At 33.6% G+C, this 20,560-nt stretch overlaps 2 protein-coding genes across 2 annotated transcripts; both read left to right on the plus strand.

The window, feature by feature from the left end:
• Nucleotides 13,039–16,693, plus strand: LOC109716743 (uncharacterized protein DDB_G0290685-like). The gene is made up of 2 exons (XM_020242298.1): nucleotides 13,039–13,150; nucleotides 14,708–16,693. Exon 2 carries the CDS (start codon nucleotides 14,731–14,733, stop codon nucleotides 16,276–16,278), a length of 1,548 nt encoding a protein of 515 aa, XP_020097887.1. The 5' UTR covers nucleotides 13,039–13,150; nucleotides 14,708–14,730; the 3' UTR covers nucleotides 16,279–16,693.
• On the plus strand, nucleotides 19,588–20,420 carry LOC109716555 (lachrymatory-factor synthase-like). The gene has a single exon (XM_020242070.1). It carries the CDS (start codon nucleotides 19,750–19,752, stop codon nucleotides 20,305–20,307), a length of 558 nt encoding a protein of 185 aa, XP_020097659.1. The 5' UTR covers nucleotides 19,588–19,749; the 3' UTR covers nucleotides 20,308–20,420.

Genomic DNA, 20,560 nt, shown 5'->3' on the forward strand with positions numbered 1-20,560 from the left:
CGGCGAAACCCGCACTTAACAATGATTCGATCAATTCAAGTAAAGAAAGAAAAATTCAGATCAGTTTAAAGCAAAAAAAATATATATATATATATAAAGGACTTGAGCTGGTTTGAAGGGGAGCACACACACCCAATAATAAAAAAAATATTGTTATGTGATAAATTTAGAAAAAATAATATATAGGTATAAATGTGGCATAGTTAATTAGTAAGATCACTAAATTTAAAATTTTATAAATCATTATATCACTTGTTTATAAAACTATTTTTTTTTTATAAATTATAGTCTATGTGCTTTTGTAAATAATATTATATTGCATATGACATAACAATTTGATTAAAATATAATAATTCATATAATTTTTTTAAAAAAAATGTTTTATATTCTTTTTATACATTTTTGCGCTAATAAAGTTAGGCGACCTTAGTACCCAAAAAAAAAACTTGGATTAGAAAAAGAGATTAATTAATTTGGAAAAGTAAGTGAAGAGGGGCCTTTTAGTAATTTTGCTTTTGGTGGGGTAAGCGAAGAGAGGGTAGATGCCAGCTCCGAAAAGCTGGCGAGTAATACATGGCTGACGGTGCACGACACGTGGCAGCGGGAAAGGCCAAGATTAGTAAGGAAAAATTGCGTGGACCACGGTCTATAGACCGAGGTCTTCAAAACTCAAACATACAGTTCTTAAAATTTAAATAATATAAATGATAAATTATCGGATGAATTTCACATACTATGAATAACCTGTGTAAGAAAAATCATAAAGAAAAATAATAATATTTTGATATTTTATATGGATATCAAATAGTCACAAAATATTTAAAAATATGTAATTATAGTTATATATATATATATCACATGTAAATAGCTAGCCAGGTCATCCAATTATTTGTCTTACCGTGGCAAATATTATTTACAGAAATAAACGGATTATTTCTTATTTCACTTTTTCAACAGCATATTTATCGTAATCTTCATACAATTTCAAATAAATCCTTGTATTATTAGTCATATTAAAATATATTTTTGAATAAACATCAAATATAATTTTTGTGGTTTCACACTCTTTCACTTTAGTATCATGTGGTTTAAAGTGTATCAATTAATTAGTGCTCAAGATTTAAACTGATCGTCCCTAGCGCAAGTGGCAAAGGGCTTTGTGGTTGGTACCCGGGTTCCAAGTTCGAATCCTAGTTGATTCACATTTCTAACTAAGTTTATTTCTAAATGAAAATAAATAAAGCGGGTAGCATGCTATCTATCTCTAAAAAAAAAAGTTAGTTCCGTGTGATTTTATTTTTATTTTAGATTTATTAAATATTTACTTCAATATCGTTTAGTTTAATTTTATCATTAATTTAATGAAAAAATTAATAGAATTGATAATAAAAAAAATGAAACCATATAGTAATAAGTTGATACACTTTAAATTATAGGATAGTAAAATCGAAAAATACGAAACTACTAGGTGGTATTCGAAATTTTTTCTATATTTTTTTCTAGTCGACAAAAAATGGAGACTTATACTCTCTTATAATTTCATCCTAATTTTTTTTTATTTAATAATATTAGACCACCCTCAATACGAAACAGTCCAAAGTGGGGTAATGTACATAAATTTGACGTGTACGACACATTAATTTGTTTGCTTTTAATGACTTACGAGTAGCACTACAACAGAATTAGGTTATANTAAAAAAAATCATAAAGAAAAATAATAATATTTTGATATTTTATATGGATATCAAATAGTCACAAAACATTTAAAAATACGTAATTATAGTTATATATATCACATGTAAATAGCTAGCCAAGTCATCCAATTATTTGTCTTACCGTGGCAATTATTATTTACAGAAATAAACGGATTATTTCTTATTTCACTTTTTCAACAGCATATAACGTAATCTCCATGCAATTTCAAATAAATCATTGAATTATTAGTCATATTAAAATATATTTTTGAATAAACATCAAATATATTTTTTATGGTTTCACACTTTTTCACTTTAATATCATGTGGTTTAAAGTGTATCAAGTTAATTAGTACCCAAGATTTAAACTGACCGTCCTTAGCGAAAGTGGCAAAGGCCTTTGTGGTTGATACCCAGATTCCAAGTTCGAATTCTAGTTGCTTCACATTTCTAGTTAAGTTTATTTCTTAATAAAAATAAACAAAGCGGATAGTATGCTATCTATCTCTCAAAAAAAACGTTAGTTCCCTGTGGTTTATTTTTATTTTAGATTTATCAAATATTTACTTCAGTACCGTTTAGTTTTAATTTTATCTTTGATTTAACGAAAAAATTTAATAGAATTGATAATAAAAAAATTGAAACCATATAGTAATAAATTGATATACTTTAAATTATAGAATAGTAAAATAAAAAAAATACGAAACTATTAGGTGATATTCGAAATTTTTTCTATATTTTTTTAACCTCGACAAAAAATGGCGACTTATACTCTCTTATAATTTCATCCTAATTTTTTTTTATTTAATAATATTAGACCACCATCGATACGAAACAGTCCAAAGTGGGGAAATGTACATAAATTTGACGTGTACTACACATTAATTTGTTTGCTTTTAATGACTTACGAGTAGTGACTAGTGAGTGGACCTCTTTTTATTTTGTTTGCATGCAACGAGTTTGATCAGGCGGTGAGTCGTCGCAGTTGGCGTGTTCCCACGTGCCAAGATGATTAGGTGTCTTTGTTTCAGTAATTCCATTTTTCACATTATACGCAAAAAATACAATAACACAATCTTTTAATTGTTATATTATTTTTCGATAAAATTACTATATTATTTTAGATTAGACCTTTCATCATCTCTATGGCACAGTCATATTGGTTTCGAGCATATACGTACGATATACGTGATATAAATAATACAAGGTCTCTCTAATTAATTTATGGTGCATATTTAGATAGTAAAAAGGAAAATGTAATATCTAAATTCATATTAATAATTTTCTGAATTCTCTTATATTCAATTATTCCATATGATGATGATCGATCGTACATTTGCCTGCTTTCGACTTTTCTATACCAAGCGAAATGCGGCGGAAAGAGCACATATGTTATGTTCAATGGCAATTACAGGTCGATCTATAGATCGTCTACATGGTATGAAAACGATTTTTTTTCGTGAGAATATATGAAAAAATTGGAACATGATGCTATTTTTTTTAAGCAAATATTATATATATATAATATATAGTATACTAGTTATATATATAATATATATATATATATATATATATAGTCTGGCTACTATACTTTTATAAGTATCGGCTTCCTTATACTCATAAGTTTTCTACCCTTAGATGTATTCCACTAACCATTTCCACCCGTTAGATTATACTAATCAACCAACTACCCACTCAACCCTAGGAGACCACTATCATATTAAGTGGAGACCACCATCATCCTAACCACATATTACATCAATCAATAATTAAAAATTTATGAGTACAAGGGGGCATATACTCACTCATAAGAGTATAGTAGTCCCAGCCTATATAGAGTCTGGCTACTATACTTTTATGAGTATTGGCTCCCTTATATTCATAAGTTTTCGGCCCTTAGATTTATTCCACTGATCATTTCCACCCATTAGATCATACTAATCAACCAACTACCCACTCAACCCTAGGAGACAACTATCATTTTAAGTGGGGACCACTATCATCCTAACCACACATTACATCAAACAATGGTTAAAAATTTATGAGTACAAGGGGGCCTATACTCATAAGAGTATAGTAGCCCCANAGATCATACTAATCAACCAACTACCCACTCAACCCTAGGAGACCACTATCATTTTAAGTGGGGACCACTAACATCCTAACCACACATTACATCAATTAATGATTAAAAATTTATGAGTACAAGAGGGCCTATACTAATAAGAGTATAGTAGCCCCAGCCGATATATAGAGTCCGCCTACTATACTTTTATGAATATTGGCTCCCTTATATTTATAAATTTTCGGCCCTTAGATTTATTCCATTGATGCTTTTTTTTAAGCAAATATTTGGTATATGTATATATATATATATATAAAAGAATAGCAATATTGGATGTTGTTTACATATATACAATAATATTGCAATTACAAATATATAAAGCAATGTATATATAATAGAATGAAACAAAATTTCTCCAAGAGTTCCATGGAATGTCCCAAATAATGCATAAATAAATAAAAAGGAAACAAACAAAAGCATTTGTAGCAATATTAATATTGCTTTAAAACTTTCCAATGTTCAAACCAAACTTTGCTTCTTTTGGTCAACATGTATAGTTCCATGCACCTCTTCTGAAGCTTTAATTTGATCTCATTATCAACAGATTTTATTACTTAATGTGTAAGTGAACTGGTTTTATTTTATTAATTTTCTCCTTTTTTCCCTGTTCTCCTTTGCCTAAAGTTGGTGAGCTCGGAGCTCAAGATCGAGGGCTTTTTCAAAAAGCACTTGAAATAAGAGAGTGCTTTGACTTTAATTCCCCAACCAGTTGAACCACGCACCATGGTTTGCTCGGGTTGATTTGAACCAATGAGCTTCTTTAGGAGACCTCTTCAACGCAATTAGAGACTCACTTAATTAATAGAGTTCCCTGGCTAAGTTGAAACGTGTGCTAATTAACAAATTACACCATTAATATTTTATGCAAGTCATGTACATATATAATGTTTTGTAATTTACTATAGCATAATTTTAGATTGATTGCCTGGGTAGTAACAATAAAAGAAAATGCATAGTTTGGTTGGATTATTAGTATGCTCTCTTCATCATGCAACTTAAAATGATCATCCGTGATCGTTGATTTAGCTTCTAGAACAGCTTCTTCTTTTCTCTTTTTTTTTTGGTGTGTTTTTTGTAACATTTTTATAATGGCTAGACGTGTACAATGCATTCGTTCTTTAATTAATTATATGTGAATTTTGTTATTATTTTCCATAAATATGTGCGCACCCACCGTCTCAAAACCTCCTAGCATAAAAACCACTTAGACAACAGCTCTTGGTTAAATAACTATATTAGTTAAGGTTTAAAGAAATGATCTTATTTTGAGTTGTACGAACAACTATTAATATTATAAAAATTAAAACTCTGATTAAGTTTAAAGGTTCAAAGTGACCATAATTTTCTTTTCGACACATATAGTAGCTTTCTATAATTTCTCTTTAATTACTTAGATTTGGATCTCAAGAGATGGAGATATATAGTTACAAATAAATTTGGATGGCAAAGGAGTTAATTAATTAGATAGTAACATGTATTATATATTTATTTTTGAATTGAAATGGTCTAATTAAGTTTGGTGGCCAAGTTGGTTTGGTGCTCCCAACATTTTCTTTTACATTTGGTTTGCTTTTCACTAGTGGATGTAATTGAAAAAAAGCAAACCCCACCAAGCCGAAAAGCCAAACCAATAGAAACCATGGCTTTTTGCTCTTTATGAAGCACTTGGTATCTTCACCCTTTCCAAACCAATGGGTACGTACTGCTACTACTACTTAGTACCTAGATTCCTTATCCTTTTTAGATGCCACCATTTTTGTGCTTAGTAATTGATTGACTAATAAAAATGTATATATAATAAGTATTAGGGACCAAGTGTACAACATGTCTAATTAATTAGAAGGTTTTTATATATATAGTTTACATCTTTTGCCAATTCTCGGAGCTCTCATCAGCATATATAATTATATATGCCTGCTCATTTCATAGTTTATAATATTTTAAATTTTTTATATATTCGCTAAAAAAAAATACTCGATCCGTTACTGTGCAATTCAAGTTGAAAAGTTATAAGAGTTGTTGTTACAGCCGTGCAATCATCACATATTATCAATTAGTAGGAATAAATTTAGAAAGTTTTATTATTTTCATATTTAAAGTGAATCATAAGTAGTGTGTTAACATTTAAGAAGAATATCTACGTTTCTAGCAACATCGGAATTCAAGTGATATAATTGGTTGGTAATAAATTAATTTAGTATTTTAAATATAAAATAACATGATATTCCTCTAAATGTTATAAATTGGGAAAACAAGCGACTCAATTAAAAACAGGTGAATGGCTAATATACCAGTAAATTTTAATTAAATCCTAGACCCACACTAAACACACTAAAATAGAAACAGATAAATGTTGAGATGGTGTCATCAGTAGTTTCTCCACATGGTTGCTCCGAATTGATTATTAGGTTTTCAGTGTTTGCTGGTTAGAAGAGTATTTTCCATCCATTGGGTTACTAGAAAAAGTAGGTTTTTTAAAAAATATATATATTATTTTTAGATTTTATGCCAAAGTAGTTTTTTCATTTTTTGAATATGTTATCCTGAAAACTAAAATTGTGGAAAAGAGTATTATCCGTAAAAAAACTTTTTTTTTCCCCTGAAAAACAGTTTTTCACGTTTCATTTGAGAAATCAAACACCCTCTAATTAAAAGATGTTGCAAACGAACATAAAAGGTTACATACTAAGATTTAAAATTTTTAAAAGCTTCAATGTCTATTGTACAATGTACTACAGTTTGATACCGTTTATATTTTTATCTGAACACTGCTATAACAACAAAAATTTAAACGCAAGTAGACAAAATTTTCAGAAACTAAAACAACTTTTGAAAGGAATAGCCGTAGAAGAAATATAAAATGTGACCAAATTTTATTATTTTTACTCCTCTTATATTATCGAGTTATTTTCACAACATACATCAAGCTCGATCTTTCATCTGCATCATGTGCTAGCTAGCTAGCTAAAAGAGTTCTCGATACGACATCATCCATTCTCATCACTTGTGGGAATCTACTTACTGCAACGATCCTATCCATTAGGAAAGCTAAAGCAAATTTAAAGGAGCTTCTCTACTATTTACTCCATCTTTTGGCTCTTTTCTCAGCCAAAAAAGGAAAGAGAAGCCAAAGAAAATGAAAAAATATACAAAAGAGCAATCCCCATGATACTGTTAGGAATACTATTCATGTACCATGTATATATTAAGCTTATCTACAACCACATAGCTTGCCTTTTATCCTAACTTCAAAAGGCTTAGTGGATATTAATCGTGTACATGTGGGTGTTGTGTGTGCGCGCGCTTATGAGAAAGAAAGAGAGAGAGAGAGACTGAAGGCAAATTAGTTCTCCTCGTGTCTGAAATCGAAACTCTTTAATATTCTTAAGGCTTGGACTTGAACTAAAAAGAAGAAAATTAAATAAAATTAAAATTCTGCTGAGGCTTGAGCTCAAAACTTCTTGTACTGATATCATTCTTTGCTTGAACCCCCGGAAAGAGGAACGAGAAAAGATACCCTCATGAGATGGGACGTTTTTCCAAATTCATCGATCCCTTCTCTGGTTATGTTTGAAAATCTTAAACAACAGTATATACCGATCGAAGTTCCTACGACAAATGTTGACGAACTTAATATATATAGCCGGGGTCCTAGCCCCAAAAAAGCCCTACAAGCACATTAGCTATTAATTAAGTCAGTATTGGACAGTGACACAATCGATAACAAATTATCAAAACCAACAAGTTATTACATTCAAATGCATTGTTAATTTTAATGTGCATTCTTTTTAATTTCTTAACCACAAAAGTTCCGTATGTGGGTTCTTCTCTACCTCCCTAAGCAACCCATATATGTAGGGTACTCTCTTTCTCACAACAGCCACCTCCTTACCAAACATGCTACAAATCCTCTTGGTAACAATCATTCTCCAAATATACACCATACAACAATACATATTAAACTAAAAAGGCTCTTCTCCCACTTTTTCATGCACACCTTAAAAGGTACATAGTATATAGCTGTGCTAGTGAGGGTGTCCACATCAAGATACACTTTGTTGTTAATTGCATACTTTAGCTAAAGTAATTTATCAGTTTTAGTATGCGTTAGGGCTACTGCTTTCTGTCTCGCTTTTCTCCTAAACTTGTTTAAAATATTTCCGTCGATTCCTGAAGTTGGGTTTAGTTGGATTGCCTTTTACTTTTCTGATGGAGTTCAAATAATTAAAGACCGAATTAATTGATCGACAATGATCCCCTGGCTTTAATTTCTCTTCTGAAAACACAGGAAAAAAAAAATTATGTACACGTACTTCTCAGTTTATATGTCTTAAAAAGCATAAAAAAAGAAAAAAGAAAAAAATCCATTTAGCCCTTTTTGACAAATTAAGAAGGATCATTTTTCATATACATATATATCGATCCAACAATTAACACTAATCATATACGATATCTATACAATTTGTTCACAAACCTTGATCTTAAAGCTCGGGAAACAGTTGAATGTATGAATTGGATTAAACCAACGAACAATATTAAGTTAAAAATATTGAACAAAATCATATGAAAATCAGATGAAATCGGATTAAAGTAGGAGTAAGGAAGCGTGCACATGTTCTGATACTATGTGAAAGGTCTCGAGCCTCATTCAAAAACTCAGACTAGATAGAAATCTTTTACGTTGTATATAGACCAGAATTCTAATTTGTATTCGGTATGATACTAGTATATATCCTCATTATCGCTCAAGTCAATGACGCTCAAGTGATTGTTTTCGTCCATAGCATGGCCCATAGAATTAATGGAGATAAGAACCAACAAAAACGAAACAAAATTAAAGGTTGTGTGGAAGTAAAGAGAGGGGACCAAATAATTATTAGGCAGGTAGAGGGACAAAACATTATGAAAGGTAATAGCTTTATTGAGAGAGTTTTTTATTTTTATTTTTTTGAGAGATAGGTAGCAGGCTACCCGCTTTGTTTATTTCATTTAGAAATAAACTTGGCTAGAAATATAAATCAACTAGGATTCGAATTTGGGTCTCGGGTACCAACCATCAAACCTTTTGCCATTTGCTCTAGGAACGGTCGGTATATTGAGAGAATTATATGCATATGTATATCTCCAAAAGCCCCTCCACGTGACCACACTCTGCACCACATTGACTAATTTATTCAAGCTCAATTATCATTTTAGATATTTTATGGGTTTCGTTGTCCCATGATCGAGCAATGCATTGACACCTCAAATCCCACGTACATAACTCTTTAGTTCTTTCCATTCATGTCACCATCTTGATAGATCGATAGATCTCGCACAAAGTCATTTACTTGAGATTTATAAGGTGATTCATTATGTGATAAAAAGTTTCACATTTGTCGCGATATCTGACCCTGATATATACCTGCATAATTAATTTGACAACGAGCGTTTCGCGGGCGTATTCATATGAAGGGAGATAGATTCATTTTCAAAAGTATAGCCGAGCAATTCAAGAATATATTTGTAAGAACTTAAAATTAAATTTGAGAGACATATATGCGTTGTTTAAAGTTTTGAGTAATTATTTCAAAAAAGTTGCTGCACGTTGGGCTTGGCAGCTTCGTTTGGGAATGCAGGATAGATGCATCACGTGCATTGAAAAAGTATAATAGAAATTTTTTTTTATTTTTTAAAAATAATTACAAGCCGAGTATATAGATTACGCTAAGTTGGTTAGGATATAATTAATTTTAATCGTCAACCGGAAAACCAAAAATCATATAAAAATATGCTTTTTCTATAATTTATTTTCACTCAACAATATTAGATAATTCTGAATGTGCAAGGATCTTCTAAAAACAATCCAGCCCAAAGAAAAGCCTAACCACAGGTCCGCAGGCCCAACTAGCTTTGGGCTTTCAAATATCTGGCCTATTTGAAGCCTATATCCCTAGGAACTAGGGGGTGTAAAACGGGCCGGGCGGCCCGCCAATAGCCCGGTTCGGCACGAGAGTGGCCCGGGCTGAGGCACGGCATGAATACTGTAGCAATCTTACCGGGCGGCCGGCCAGATGAATTGGGTCGTGCCGAGTCTCGTTGTTGTGGTCCGGTTGCCCAGTACTGCCTGGCACGACACGGGCCTGGGCCGTGCCGGGCCTAAGGAGAGGCCATGACGGCCTATATGGGCCGTGTCTATCGAGCCGGACAGGAAGTAGGGTTGTACCCAACTCCTAAGGCTCCTTTTGGGAGTTGGGGTGTGCAGCCTTGGGGATCTCCCAAGAGTTTGCTATGGCAGATCCTTGGGAGATGGTCACATGGGTATTTTGATCTCCTTTGGACCAAAATATTCTTTCAACAGTTAACTATTTGATTGTTGGGAGGGTATTTTGGTCCAAAACATATTTAAAATTTTTAAATAATTTTAAAATATTAATATTTTATAAATACATTTTAATATTCAAAATTTTTCACTCATACATTATTTTTTTAAAATTAATATTTTTATTTTTATTTTTTGAAAATTTTAAACTTTTTAATTAATTAAGTAAAAAAAGGGGTGGCCCAAAGGCCGGCCCGGATTGGCACGGCCCGTGCCGTTCGGCTGGGGGCCGTGCTAAGCTAGGGGTCCAAAAACTTTGGCCCGGCACAACCCGACTTTGGGGCTGGGCCGTGCCAGGCTGGCCTCGTGCAAAATATGCCCGGCACGGCCCACATTACACCCCTACTAGGCTACTAGAAAGTAGGAACCCAAGGCTGGGATCATGTAAGCTAGTGTGCCCATTGGGCCACTAAACGCCTACACAACTAAGGTTTATTTTGGTATTGAGGTCTATCTGACGCTATTAGATAAAATAGAGTTGGGATAAAAGCATATAGAGATATACTTCTAGGTTCTCCGGTGAGACCACAGAAAATATATCATAGCCGACTCATCGTGATATGCATAATGTAATATTATGTACTGAAATAAACAGAGTATTTTTCCATTATACTTTTTCATCTTATGTAACACAATCTTTCCACAATTCCAAATGAAGCCTAACTAGGAGTGAAAGATATGGAAAAGCTGTTGGAACTAAATAAGACTCTGTCTGAGATTACGAAGAAATTATGGTATGTACATTGAGAAAGTACGAAAAAAGTCGTGAGCCGATTATAATATATTTCCTGCAATTCCATCGAAAACAGAGAAAAATATTTTTGTATACTTTTGTTGTAACATTGTTTTGTCTATTGGCATTAGATGGGTCTCGATACTAAACAAGTCCTAAGCTGAATTTATTGTTTTAAATCATACATTTCTTGTAGACTTCTGGGTAGGAACTTCCTGTGCACTGCTATTTAGCCATCTAATTAAGTTATATATATATATATATATATATATATATATATATATATTTTGAAAGATAGGTAGCACGCTACCCGTTTCGTTTATTTCATTTATAAATAAACTTAGCTGGAAATGTGAATCAACTAGGATTCGAATTTTGGTCTTGGGTACCAACAACCAAGCCCTTTGCCACTCGCTTTAGGGACAGTCGGTTTAATTAAGTTATATATTAGTCTTAGTGCCATAAGGGCTAGGTGCATTAGAAAGTTCCAAATAAGTGCAATTTGGTCATCGGCTTTAGGTGGACCGTTGGATTGCGTGATTCCGCTAGAATTTCTCTCTAAATTGCAAAAGAATTATAATCCAAGCTACCACAAATTAGTAACCGCATCAAATCCTTAGTAACCTCCTCTCCCCTATTTTGATCCCTATCATTGTCCTTAATTCTCTATCACTGTCCTTTTTATTGCGCCGCTCTTTTAGGATTGATGAGCCAAGGTGAGCTCGGTATGTCTGTCTTTTTTTGTGCCACTTGTTACAGTCCACTTCCTTTAGTCGAAGTTCTATGATCTGTTGGTCTTTCCATGCAACTCACGGCTTTTCCGGTGCTTCGAAATTGTCCATGGTCGATTGGTTCTCCCATCAATTGATTGGTATACTTCCGAACCATTATTTTTCTTTCTATCAGTTGGTCATACTTTTATCGCGGTCTCACTCATGATAAATAGAGTCGTGCATATGTATCTATATATTTCTCCAATCTTAGAGGACACTTTTCAATATTGTTTGCTTTTTATCAACAGTTTACTTTTCTCCTCGTGTCCTTTTTTACTATGTGCCCTTTAATACCCAATCAATTAATACGATCTTATGGTATTCCACTAGTGAGGTTTGGCTTTCTTCTAGTAATGCAAATGGATCTAGACTACTAGAGGTTCTCTCTTAATTCGGTCGAAATGAGTGATAAGCGGATGCCAAAATAAAAAAAAATAAAAACTTATTTTGAATCTGTCCTAATGCGCTAAAGAAACGGAATAAGAAGGGAACACTTCTTTCCCTTGATATCAAATCAAAAATCTATTAAAAAAAAAAAATCTGTTATCGTTCCAATCCGCTTTAAATAGAGTTGTAAGTAAAGACAAAAAACAGAATAACAAAATCTGTTTTAAATTCACCTCTACTCACAAAGAAACCTCTTATTCCTGAATTCGTCCTCCTATTCTCTACCCACTGTAACATCGGATGAGTGTATTAGTGTGTACGTCCAACCTATGACTAACGATATTTAAAATATATATATTTAAACTAATTTATAAATACAGTATATTTTTTTTATTGGTATTACATTATTACTTATATAATAACTTAATACTGTTATTTCAGTTTTACTTTATATATATATATATATATATATATATAATATTAAGGTTTTATTTGAAATTGTGGGGAGATTGCATTACGTGCAGTTAGGAAGTACGATAAAAAAATATTTATTTTTTTCCGTATGTAATATTGTGTTCCGCATATTGTGATTAGTTGGTTACAATAAATTTTCTACGGTCCCACCGAAAAATATAAAGATACATTCTTATATACTTTTATTCTAATTTTATTTTATTTAATAGATAGATTTTAATACTAAACTAAGCATAAAATCTACGAGGAATTGAATAGACAAACAAACCGCTCCAAATAATAAGTTGCTGAACTAAAATAATAATTGCTTCTTTTATTAATATACTGTTTGTTGTGGGGCCCACCGCGGAGCTCTCCATTTTAATTGGCCAACACGGGTCCACGCGGAATCAGTGGATTTGGATTCGCTTCGACCATCTCAAAAGCACAATAAAATTTTATTAAATTAATAAAAATCCAAATTATTTGAATTATATTATAATTAATTAAATCGAATAAAAACAACAAAAGCAACCTCTTCTCTCTCGATCTCTTCGCCCCCCCATCTCCTCTCTCTCTTGCGGATTCGATTCGTATTATTTCGATTCGTCGAGCATTTAAAAGGTTCGATCTCTCTCCTCAATTTCGCCAATTACTATTAATGAGATTATCGAGATCTGATTTGTATTTCTCCAGATCTCGATTCATCTGGAAAATGCGAGGGTTTTTATTTCTTTTCAAATTTTTTCGATAATGTTACAGATGAATCATTCTAAGCGTTATTTTATCGTGCAAATTAAAAATTTTGTGTTATTAAGGCTCAAGGATCCGATGTTGTTGATGAAGAATGTGTAGTTTGTGATGTTACTGTTTCTGCAGATAACTTTTGGAGTAATAAATGATGCCCCCCTGCAGAGTTTGGGAACTCCGATTTGGCCTTGCGAAGTTTTAATTTTGAAATATATTACTCCAAAGCTTCAAAATGTTGCAGATTCTTTGTTCTAAGATTATTAATTTATTTTTTCGGATTTAGGATCTTTGGTTTGCTGAGGATGACATGAGAGATAGACTAGAGACATTTAATTTGAAAAGCGACTGTTGAAGTAGTTGTCCTTTTAAAGTGAAAACGTCATCTTTTAACTGGTCAAATGATGGAGATGGATGAATTTTGCAAATTGTGAACATTTAGATGGGTATATTGGATAACTAAAACTTTGTAGGGATGTATAGGGTATTGATTCTCTCTAAAGATTTAAGTGCGCAGAAGAATAAATATGTTTGCATAATCGAGATGTTGCGCGCCACTGCAATGTTGTTGAGTTGTTCATATGTTGTTGTTTGTGCATAAATGATCTCTGGTTTTATTGGTGTGGTTATAGAGAAGCAATAGAGTGCTTTGTAAAACTAAAGAGGAAGGATTACATTAGGTAGTCCCTATAGGAGGTACCCCTTTGGCTGAAAGATAAGTTTGCCAGCAGAAACTTCGGTCGATGTGTGCTTTAAACTAATATCAAATTGAATGTATAGTCGGTGCTTGATTAATCATCGAGGAAGTGACTTCTAGTATACAAAATTTTGAGTTTGGCTTCTTTGATTGTTCATAAGCTTAACCAAAACCAAAATATACACATGAAAAAGAATCTTTCGTAGTAAAACTGTGGAGCATTGCTTTTGCCTAGTTCTGTTATATTGTATTGTGTTTTCTTCACAAGATAATGACTGAAAATATTCATAATTTGGCTCTTAATTCTCCCTTCCTGCTGCTTTCTCCTGTGAAATAATGAGTCACCCCTTCCATTGATATGGGCGCTTCTGAGATCCACATATATGATATATAATATGTGTCGTATATGCCCACACATATACGTACGTATCAGGAAGGAAGAAAATGTGGATATGGTCATTAAGGGAACCCACCGGAGCCGTAGCGAAAGCGAGTCTTCATAGGGCTATTGTCACTGCTTATGGACCCGAACCTGGGTGATCTATCCACGACCAGGATGAAGCTTGGGTGAAACTAAGTTATGTTGTATGTTAGCTTGATGTGGATTACCCAATTCTTCCGCATGTGTTACTTTAATGATATTTTCAGATAGATAACTTGTTAGCATGTGCGGAATCACTACTTTATGTGAAGTAAATTGATAATTTAACCTTGATAATTGGTCTGCTATTTTGCAGGAAATTGTTGACGATATTTCCTGATGTTTTATCAATCGAGTATCCGGAACCAGAGGGCTAAAAGCTCAAAGGTTAAAAGGATACTTCAATTCACCTTACTTCTCGGTGTTTCTCTATGGCTTCTCTATCAGATGAAGCATTCGCATGATAAGAAGGCTGAGTATGAAGAAGTCGACCGCAGAAGAATTAGCCAGCTAGACAGAGAGTTATACCTGGGTCGCAAAGAGAAAGCGGGCTATGAAAGCGAGCTTGAAATAGATAACCATGAAAAGAATTTTGATGAGATCAATGAGATCTCCAAAACAGATGAAGATAGTGGAGCTCAACCTCATGTTTTTGATCATGACGGTGAAGAGAAGGATGAAGAAAATATTTCCAATAAAGAAAATGCGGTCTTGCAGGAAGCAGAAAAAGAAAAGGAGCAACATAGTAATGAAGATGATAAGACTGATTCTTATAGTAATGGTGGAGACGAAGCAGTTGGTAATGGCACGAGTGAAGAAACTGAAGAGACCCTCAAACTTCCTAGTCAAGACGAGGATGGAAATAATTACTCGGACCAAGACAAAAATAGAAACGAAGTAGATGGTCATGATGGTCAAAACTTCAATATCGATGGGGAAAATAGTGATGATGCACCGGGTAAAGTGTCTAACGAGGAAAACATATTAACCTCAGCTGATCAAATAGAGAATGTGTCTCTCCCAAAAGATCAAAGCAAACTGGATGTATCTAGTAATGAGGAAGTTCATGTAGGGGAGTCTGGTGAATCTAAAGGAAGTAATGATTCTGAATCCGAAACTACGAATAAAAATACGGATGAAGCAGTTGATGCTGGTGCGTCGAAAAACAAGCAACCCACCAAAGTAAATCCTAGTGAAGAGAACAATTCTATGCCAACATTTAATGATACTTCTAACGAGCAGACAATTGAACCGCAGCAAGACAATGTCAATGCTAATTCTGAGTATGAGAATCACGAAATAAAAACAGCTGAGCTGCAATCAGACAATAATTCTGATGTTGTGACAACTATCAATGACCTGTCAGGAGAAGCAAAGACCAGCAACGAGAACAACATAGAGATGGCAACGAAAGATGGGGCATTCGATTCGAAGCTAGTTGAGCCTGAAGGAAATAATGATGTTAATGCTATCACTGAAGTCGCCACTAACAATGGAGAAAATAAAGAAGAAGAAGACCGGTCAGCTAGCAAGGAGGGCGATAGTGCAGAGAAAGTTGGAGAGAAGGCTTCTGAGGTTGAGAATGTCGGGGACAGTTCTTCAAATGAACCCGAGAATAATGAGATTACTAATACTGTAGATTCGAGTTCCTCTCATCCGAATGAGGAGGATATTTTAGAGAGAAAAGCCAATGAGTCTTCCAATGGCGAGTCAGGTGAAAAAGGAGATGGTGTTTCAACAGTTGAGGATACTGATGATAATAATGCTGAAGAGATTAAGACTGAATGGAAGCCCGAGGATGGAACTAGCTCTGAATCAGGTAGTAACCTGCCCCTTTCAGGTGACAGTGTAAAAGAAGGAACCGGGCAAGAAGGTCATACAGAATAAGAATTAGTTGGTTATTTGGTGGTCTAGAAGAATTGGACGATCTCGAAACGGAGATGTTCCACTACGTCGAGTAGAAATCGAGTGCGAAAGAGTTTCAGATTTCTTAGGTAAAATGTGTTTTCTATCACTTGGTTATTAGCATTCTTTTAAATTGGACCTAATAGGATAATTATGCCACATTTTCATGGAACTAATAAAATAGTTTGTCACGGAATTTTGTCATGTTTTCATGAATAACCTCTTTGAAGCGGTGTGTGTCCATAAAATTGTCATTACAGTATCAGGTTAGCGTGTAATTTATGAATCGAATTAGGAGCAGCTTACTTGGAGTTGATTTCTCAGAATTCGAATTCATGGTTATCGCAAGTTCACCATTTTTCATATACCAATATAGGTACTGTATGGGTTGTGTTTAGAGTTACTTTGTGTGCCTTTATATTTTTTCCATCATCAATCACTTTATCAGAAATTCCTTCCAGATAGGGAAAAGAAAAAGGAAAGTATGATTCATACAGAAACAATATTTTCGTTGAAATTAAGATGACAATTACTGGGCTATGCTGATTTTCTCTCCCATGCGCACAACACTAACTTGTGGACAATATGATCACAGCACTATCTATAACTTTTGATTGCCTATGTGTGCCTTTATTCATTTTCTTAAATTAAAGCTATACTATAGGTTTTGTTTTTTGCATGAATTCACATTGACAATTGTTTAGGGCTATCCAGGAGACCTGAAGGCAGTGTTTGGTTCCGGAATAGAGGGGAATAAGCTCTTCTTACCCCTTTTGTTCCCAAATAATATGTTTGGTATCCGAAAACAGTAGTTCTCGAGTTCGTGTAATAGGAACTGTTTTTTTTTTTTTTTGAGAGAAAGATAGCACGCTATCTGCTTCATTCATTAGGTAAATGAACTTAGCTACATAGGATGAGACAGCTGGGGCCTCAGAAAGACAAAACGAAGAAGAAAGGGGATAGAAAAAAAAGAGCAAAAAAGAAGAAGCAAAAATATTTGTCCGAACCAAAAGGAGTAGCAAAACAAGCGTCACCCTACTATGCAAAAACTGGTTTCCCTGCAAAAATCGGTTTCTCTGCAAAAATAGGAACTGTTGTTCCATCATTTTCCCTAGAATATGCTTGTTCCCAGGTGGAAATGAGGTTAATTAAAGTTTAAATTTAATTTTAATTATGATATTGAATTATTATTTATTACTTAAATAATAAAATAATTAATCAATTTATTATTTATAATTAATGATTAATAATTTAATGTATTTATCTATAAACTAATATTTATATTATCAACCATTAATATTTTTATTAATTTAATTAATTTTTTTTACTAGTTACCTAGCTAAAATTATTTACTTAACTAATTAAAAAGTTAAATTATTTTCATTATTTTATATAATATTCATAGCTAACAAATTTATTAATTTATTAAATTATTTTTAAGAATATTTTGATGTTAATTAATTAGATAAAATAATTTTAATTTAAAATTATAACTCTTATTTTTCTCGTTTCAATCTAACCATCCAAATATTATTTATCTTATCTGTAAGAACAATTCAATTTTTATCCAAATACAAAATTAGTCTAATTTCTGTTTATATTTGAACTTATATTTACTTCTGAAATAAACAATTTTTATTGATGTCTGAACCAAAGACAGTCGTAGTACCTTACTTTTGTATCGCTCTTTTTTAAGAGATAAAATTATCCCCTTCTGTTTTTTCGGTGAAGCAAAATGGGTCAGTAAATGCCGCTGATCTAAGATTGCAAATCACGGCCCTCACCTTAAAATTAAATTTTAGGTCGTGTGCAAAAATTTTCTGTACATCTGATTTGGACATTGTATGCTAGTGACGTGTCACTGATCTAAGATTTGATCTAAATTCTCGAGTCTATCAAAAGCAACATAATTATTGATGTAACAATAGATTGTTTTTTTTTTTTTTTTTTGTGTGTGTGTTTAGCTTTCCAAAACCCCATTATAAATGATATTTGCATATGAACCAATAAAAACAAATCTTCATATTAATTATGTCAACGCATCAAGAATAGGACAACACGTGTAACTCATTGCTTCTAATTACCATCGCTTTCTTTTTAAGTCAACTAAAACCCTCTCTAACACAGGAAGCTTTCAATGGTTCAATCAGAAATTTTTATTTCGTACAAAAATATTAAAATTAAATTTCTTAAAATATCCATACTAGAATATTAAATTATTTTATTGTTTTGACTAAAACCTTTATTTATCTTTTCGTAATATAGGTGTTAACCCAAGTTCTTTAACAAAAACGAACGTTTCAACCACTACTCTATCATTCTAATATATGTATCATATTTTAATATAGGTGTTACTCCATCTTTCTCTCTCTCTCTATCTCTCTCTCTCTCTCTTTTTAGAGTTACATTGGACATTATTAACATTACTATTTAATTCATTTTTTATTAAGTTATACATGCAAACTTTACAGTAATAAAACAAAATAAAAACATTAATTTTTAGGATAAATTGAACATTTGGTCCTCAAACTATGAGGCAAGTGATAGTTTAGTCTGCAAATTTTAGTTTATTGTAATTTTTAATTCGAATCTTTAGTATTATTGTAATCAAATCGCATAACCCAACTTAGATAACTAAATATTGATGCATGGCTAATTTAAATACAATGTGTCATTTTGACTAGTGGCTAATTATATAAATCACAATACTGTTACATGCCACCATCAATTCTATGTTTGCAATATATTAACATTTTGATAATTAAATTTTATTATAATAATTTCGAAAGCTCGAGTAGAAATGATAATAAATTAAAATTTGAGTACCAAAATGGCATAAAAGTCATAGATTGAGGACCAAATGTGCAATTTATCCTAATTTTTATATTAAAATAACACTCTTTATAATCTAGCCAATGAAAAAATAGAAAAGAAATAAAAAAACTTCAAATACCACCATTGTGGTTTTGCACTTTCTCATTTTGTTACCCTGTGGTTTAAAATGTATCGATTTAGTACTCTGTGATTATATTTTTCTCTTTTTATTGTACGTTCTACTAATTTTTTCGTTAAATTAGTGACAAAGTAAAAATTAAAAAATACTAAAATGAATATTCGATAAACCTAGATGTGCTATCTGAAGTTTTTTTATACATAATTTAATGAAATATTAACGAAGGAGCTGACGAAAAGGAAAAAAATGAAACCACAGAATATTAAATTGATACACATTAAATTGTAAGATACTAAAATGACAAAATAGGAAACTACAGGGTAATATTTGAAGTTTGCCCCAAAAAAAAATAAAATAAAAATAATCTTCGCTTTCCAATAGATTCCCTCCCTCCTCCAGCCCTCCTTCCACTCTCTAGCCTCTATTTTTTTTAATAAAAAAAAAAAAAAAAGGAAGAAGAAAAACCTCAGCTTCGTTGTTGGCAATTGGCAATAGGTAGCATGGCGGCGGCATCGGCGCAGGAGCAGCAGGCAAGGGATGCGGAGAGCTGCAGGGCGAGATGGGCGGGGGCGGTGTCGGCGGCGCTGCCGGGCGTGCCGGCGGGGCGGGCGTGGGCGCTGCTCTCCGACTTCTTCGCCATCCAGCGCTGGCTCCCCGGGGTGGCGTCCTGCGAGCGCGCCGGCGGCGGGAGCGTGCGCCGCGTCGCGGACGCCAGCGGCGAGCAGTGGGCGCTGGAGGAGCTCCTCGCGACGGACGCGGCCGCGCGGAGCGTGCGCTACGCGGTGCTCGACAGCAGCCTCGGGCTCCGGGGCTACACGGCGACTTTAAAAGTCGCGCCGGAGGAGGAGGAGGAAGGGCGGGGCGGGGGTTGCAGGATCGAGTGGTCGTTCGAGTGCGAGCCCGGGGAGGGGTGGAGCCGGGAGGGGTTGGCCGCGTACCTCCACGCCGGGGCCAAGGCCATGGCCGAGAGGGTGGCTGCGGCGGTGCGCGCCGACGACGCCGCCGCCGCCGCCGCCGCCGAGGAGGAGGAGAAAGCGGAGAAAGTGACTAGCAAGTAAGTAAGTCTGTTGGTTCAGATCGAGTCTGCAAAACTTATAGATCCGATTATTTTTGCTTTGTACCTCCTCCTCCTCCTAAATAAGTAACAATTTAATTAGAGTTTAATTCTTGAGGCAGCGCATTCTCCTCTTTTTTTTTTATTGTTTTTGGGTAAACTTTAAATACCATGCACATGATTTCACACTTTCTCATTTTTTGTAAAAAAAAAAAAATCATATGTACGCAACAAAAGAAAATAATGTAATTAAAAAT

The sequence above is a fragment of the Ananas comosus genome, linkage group 10 (genome assembly GCF_001540865.1).
Source record: "Ananas comosus cultivar F153 linkage group 10, ASM154086v1, whole genome shotgun sequence".
Classification (NCBI taxonomy): Eukaryota; Viridiplantae; Streptophyta; class Magnoliopsida; order Poales; family Bromeliaceae; genus Ananas; species Ananas comosus.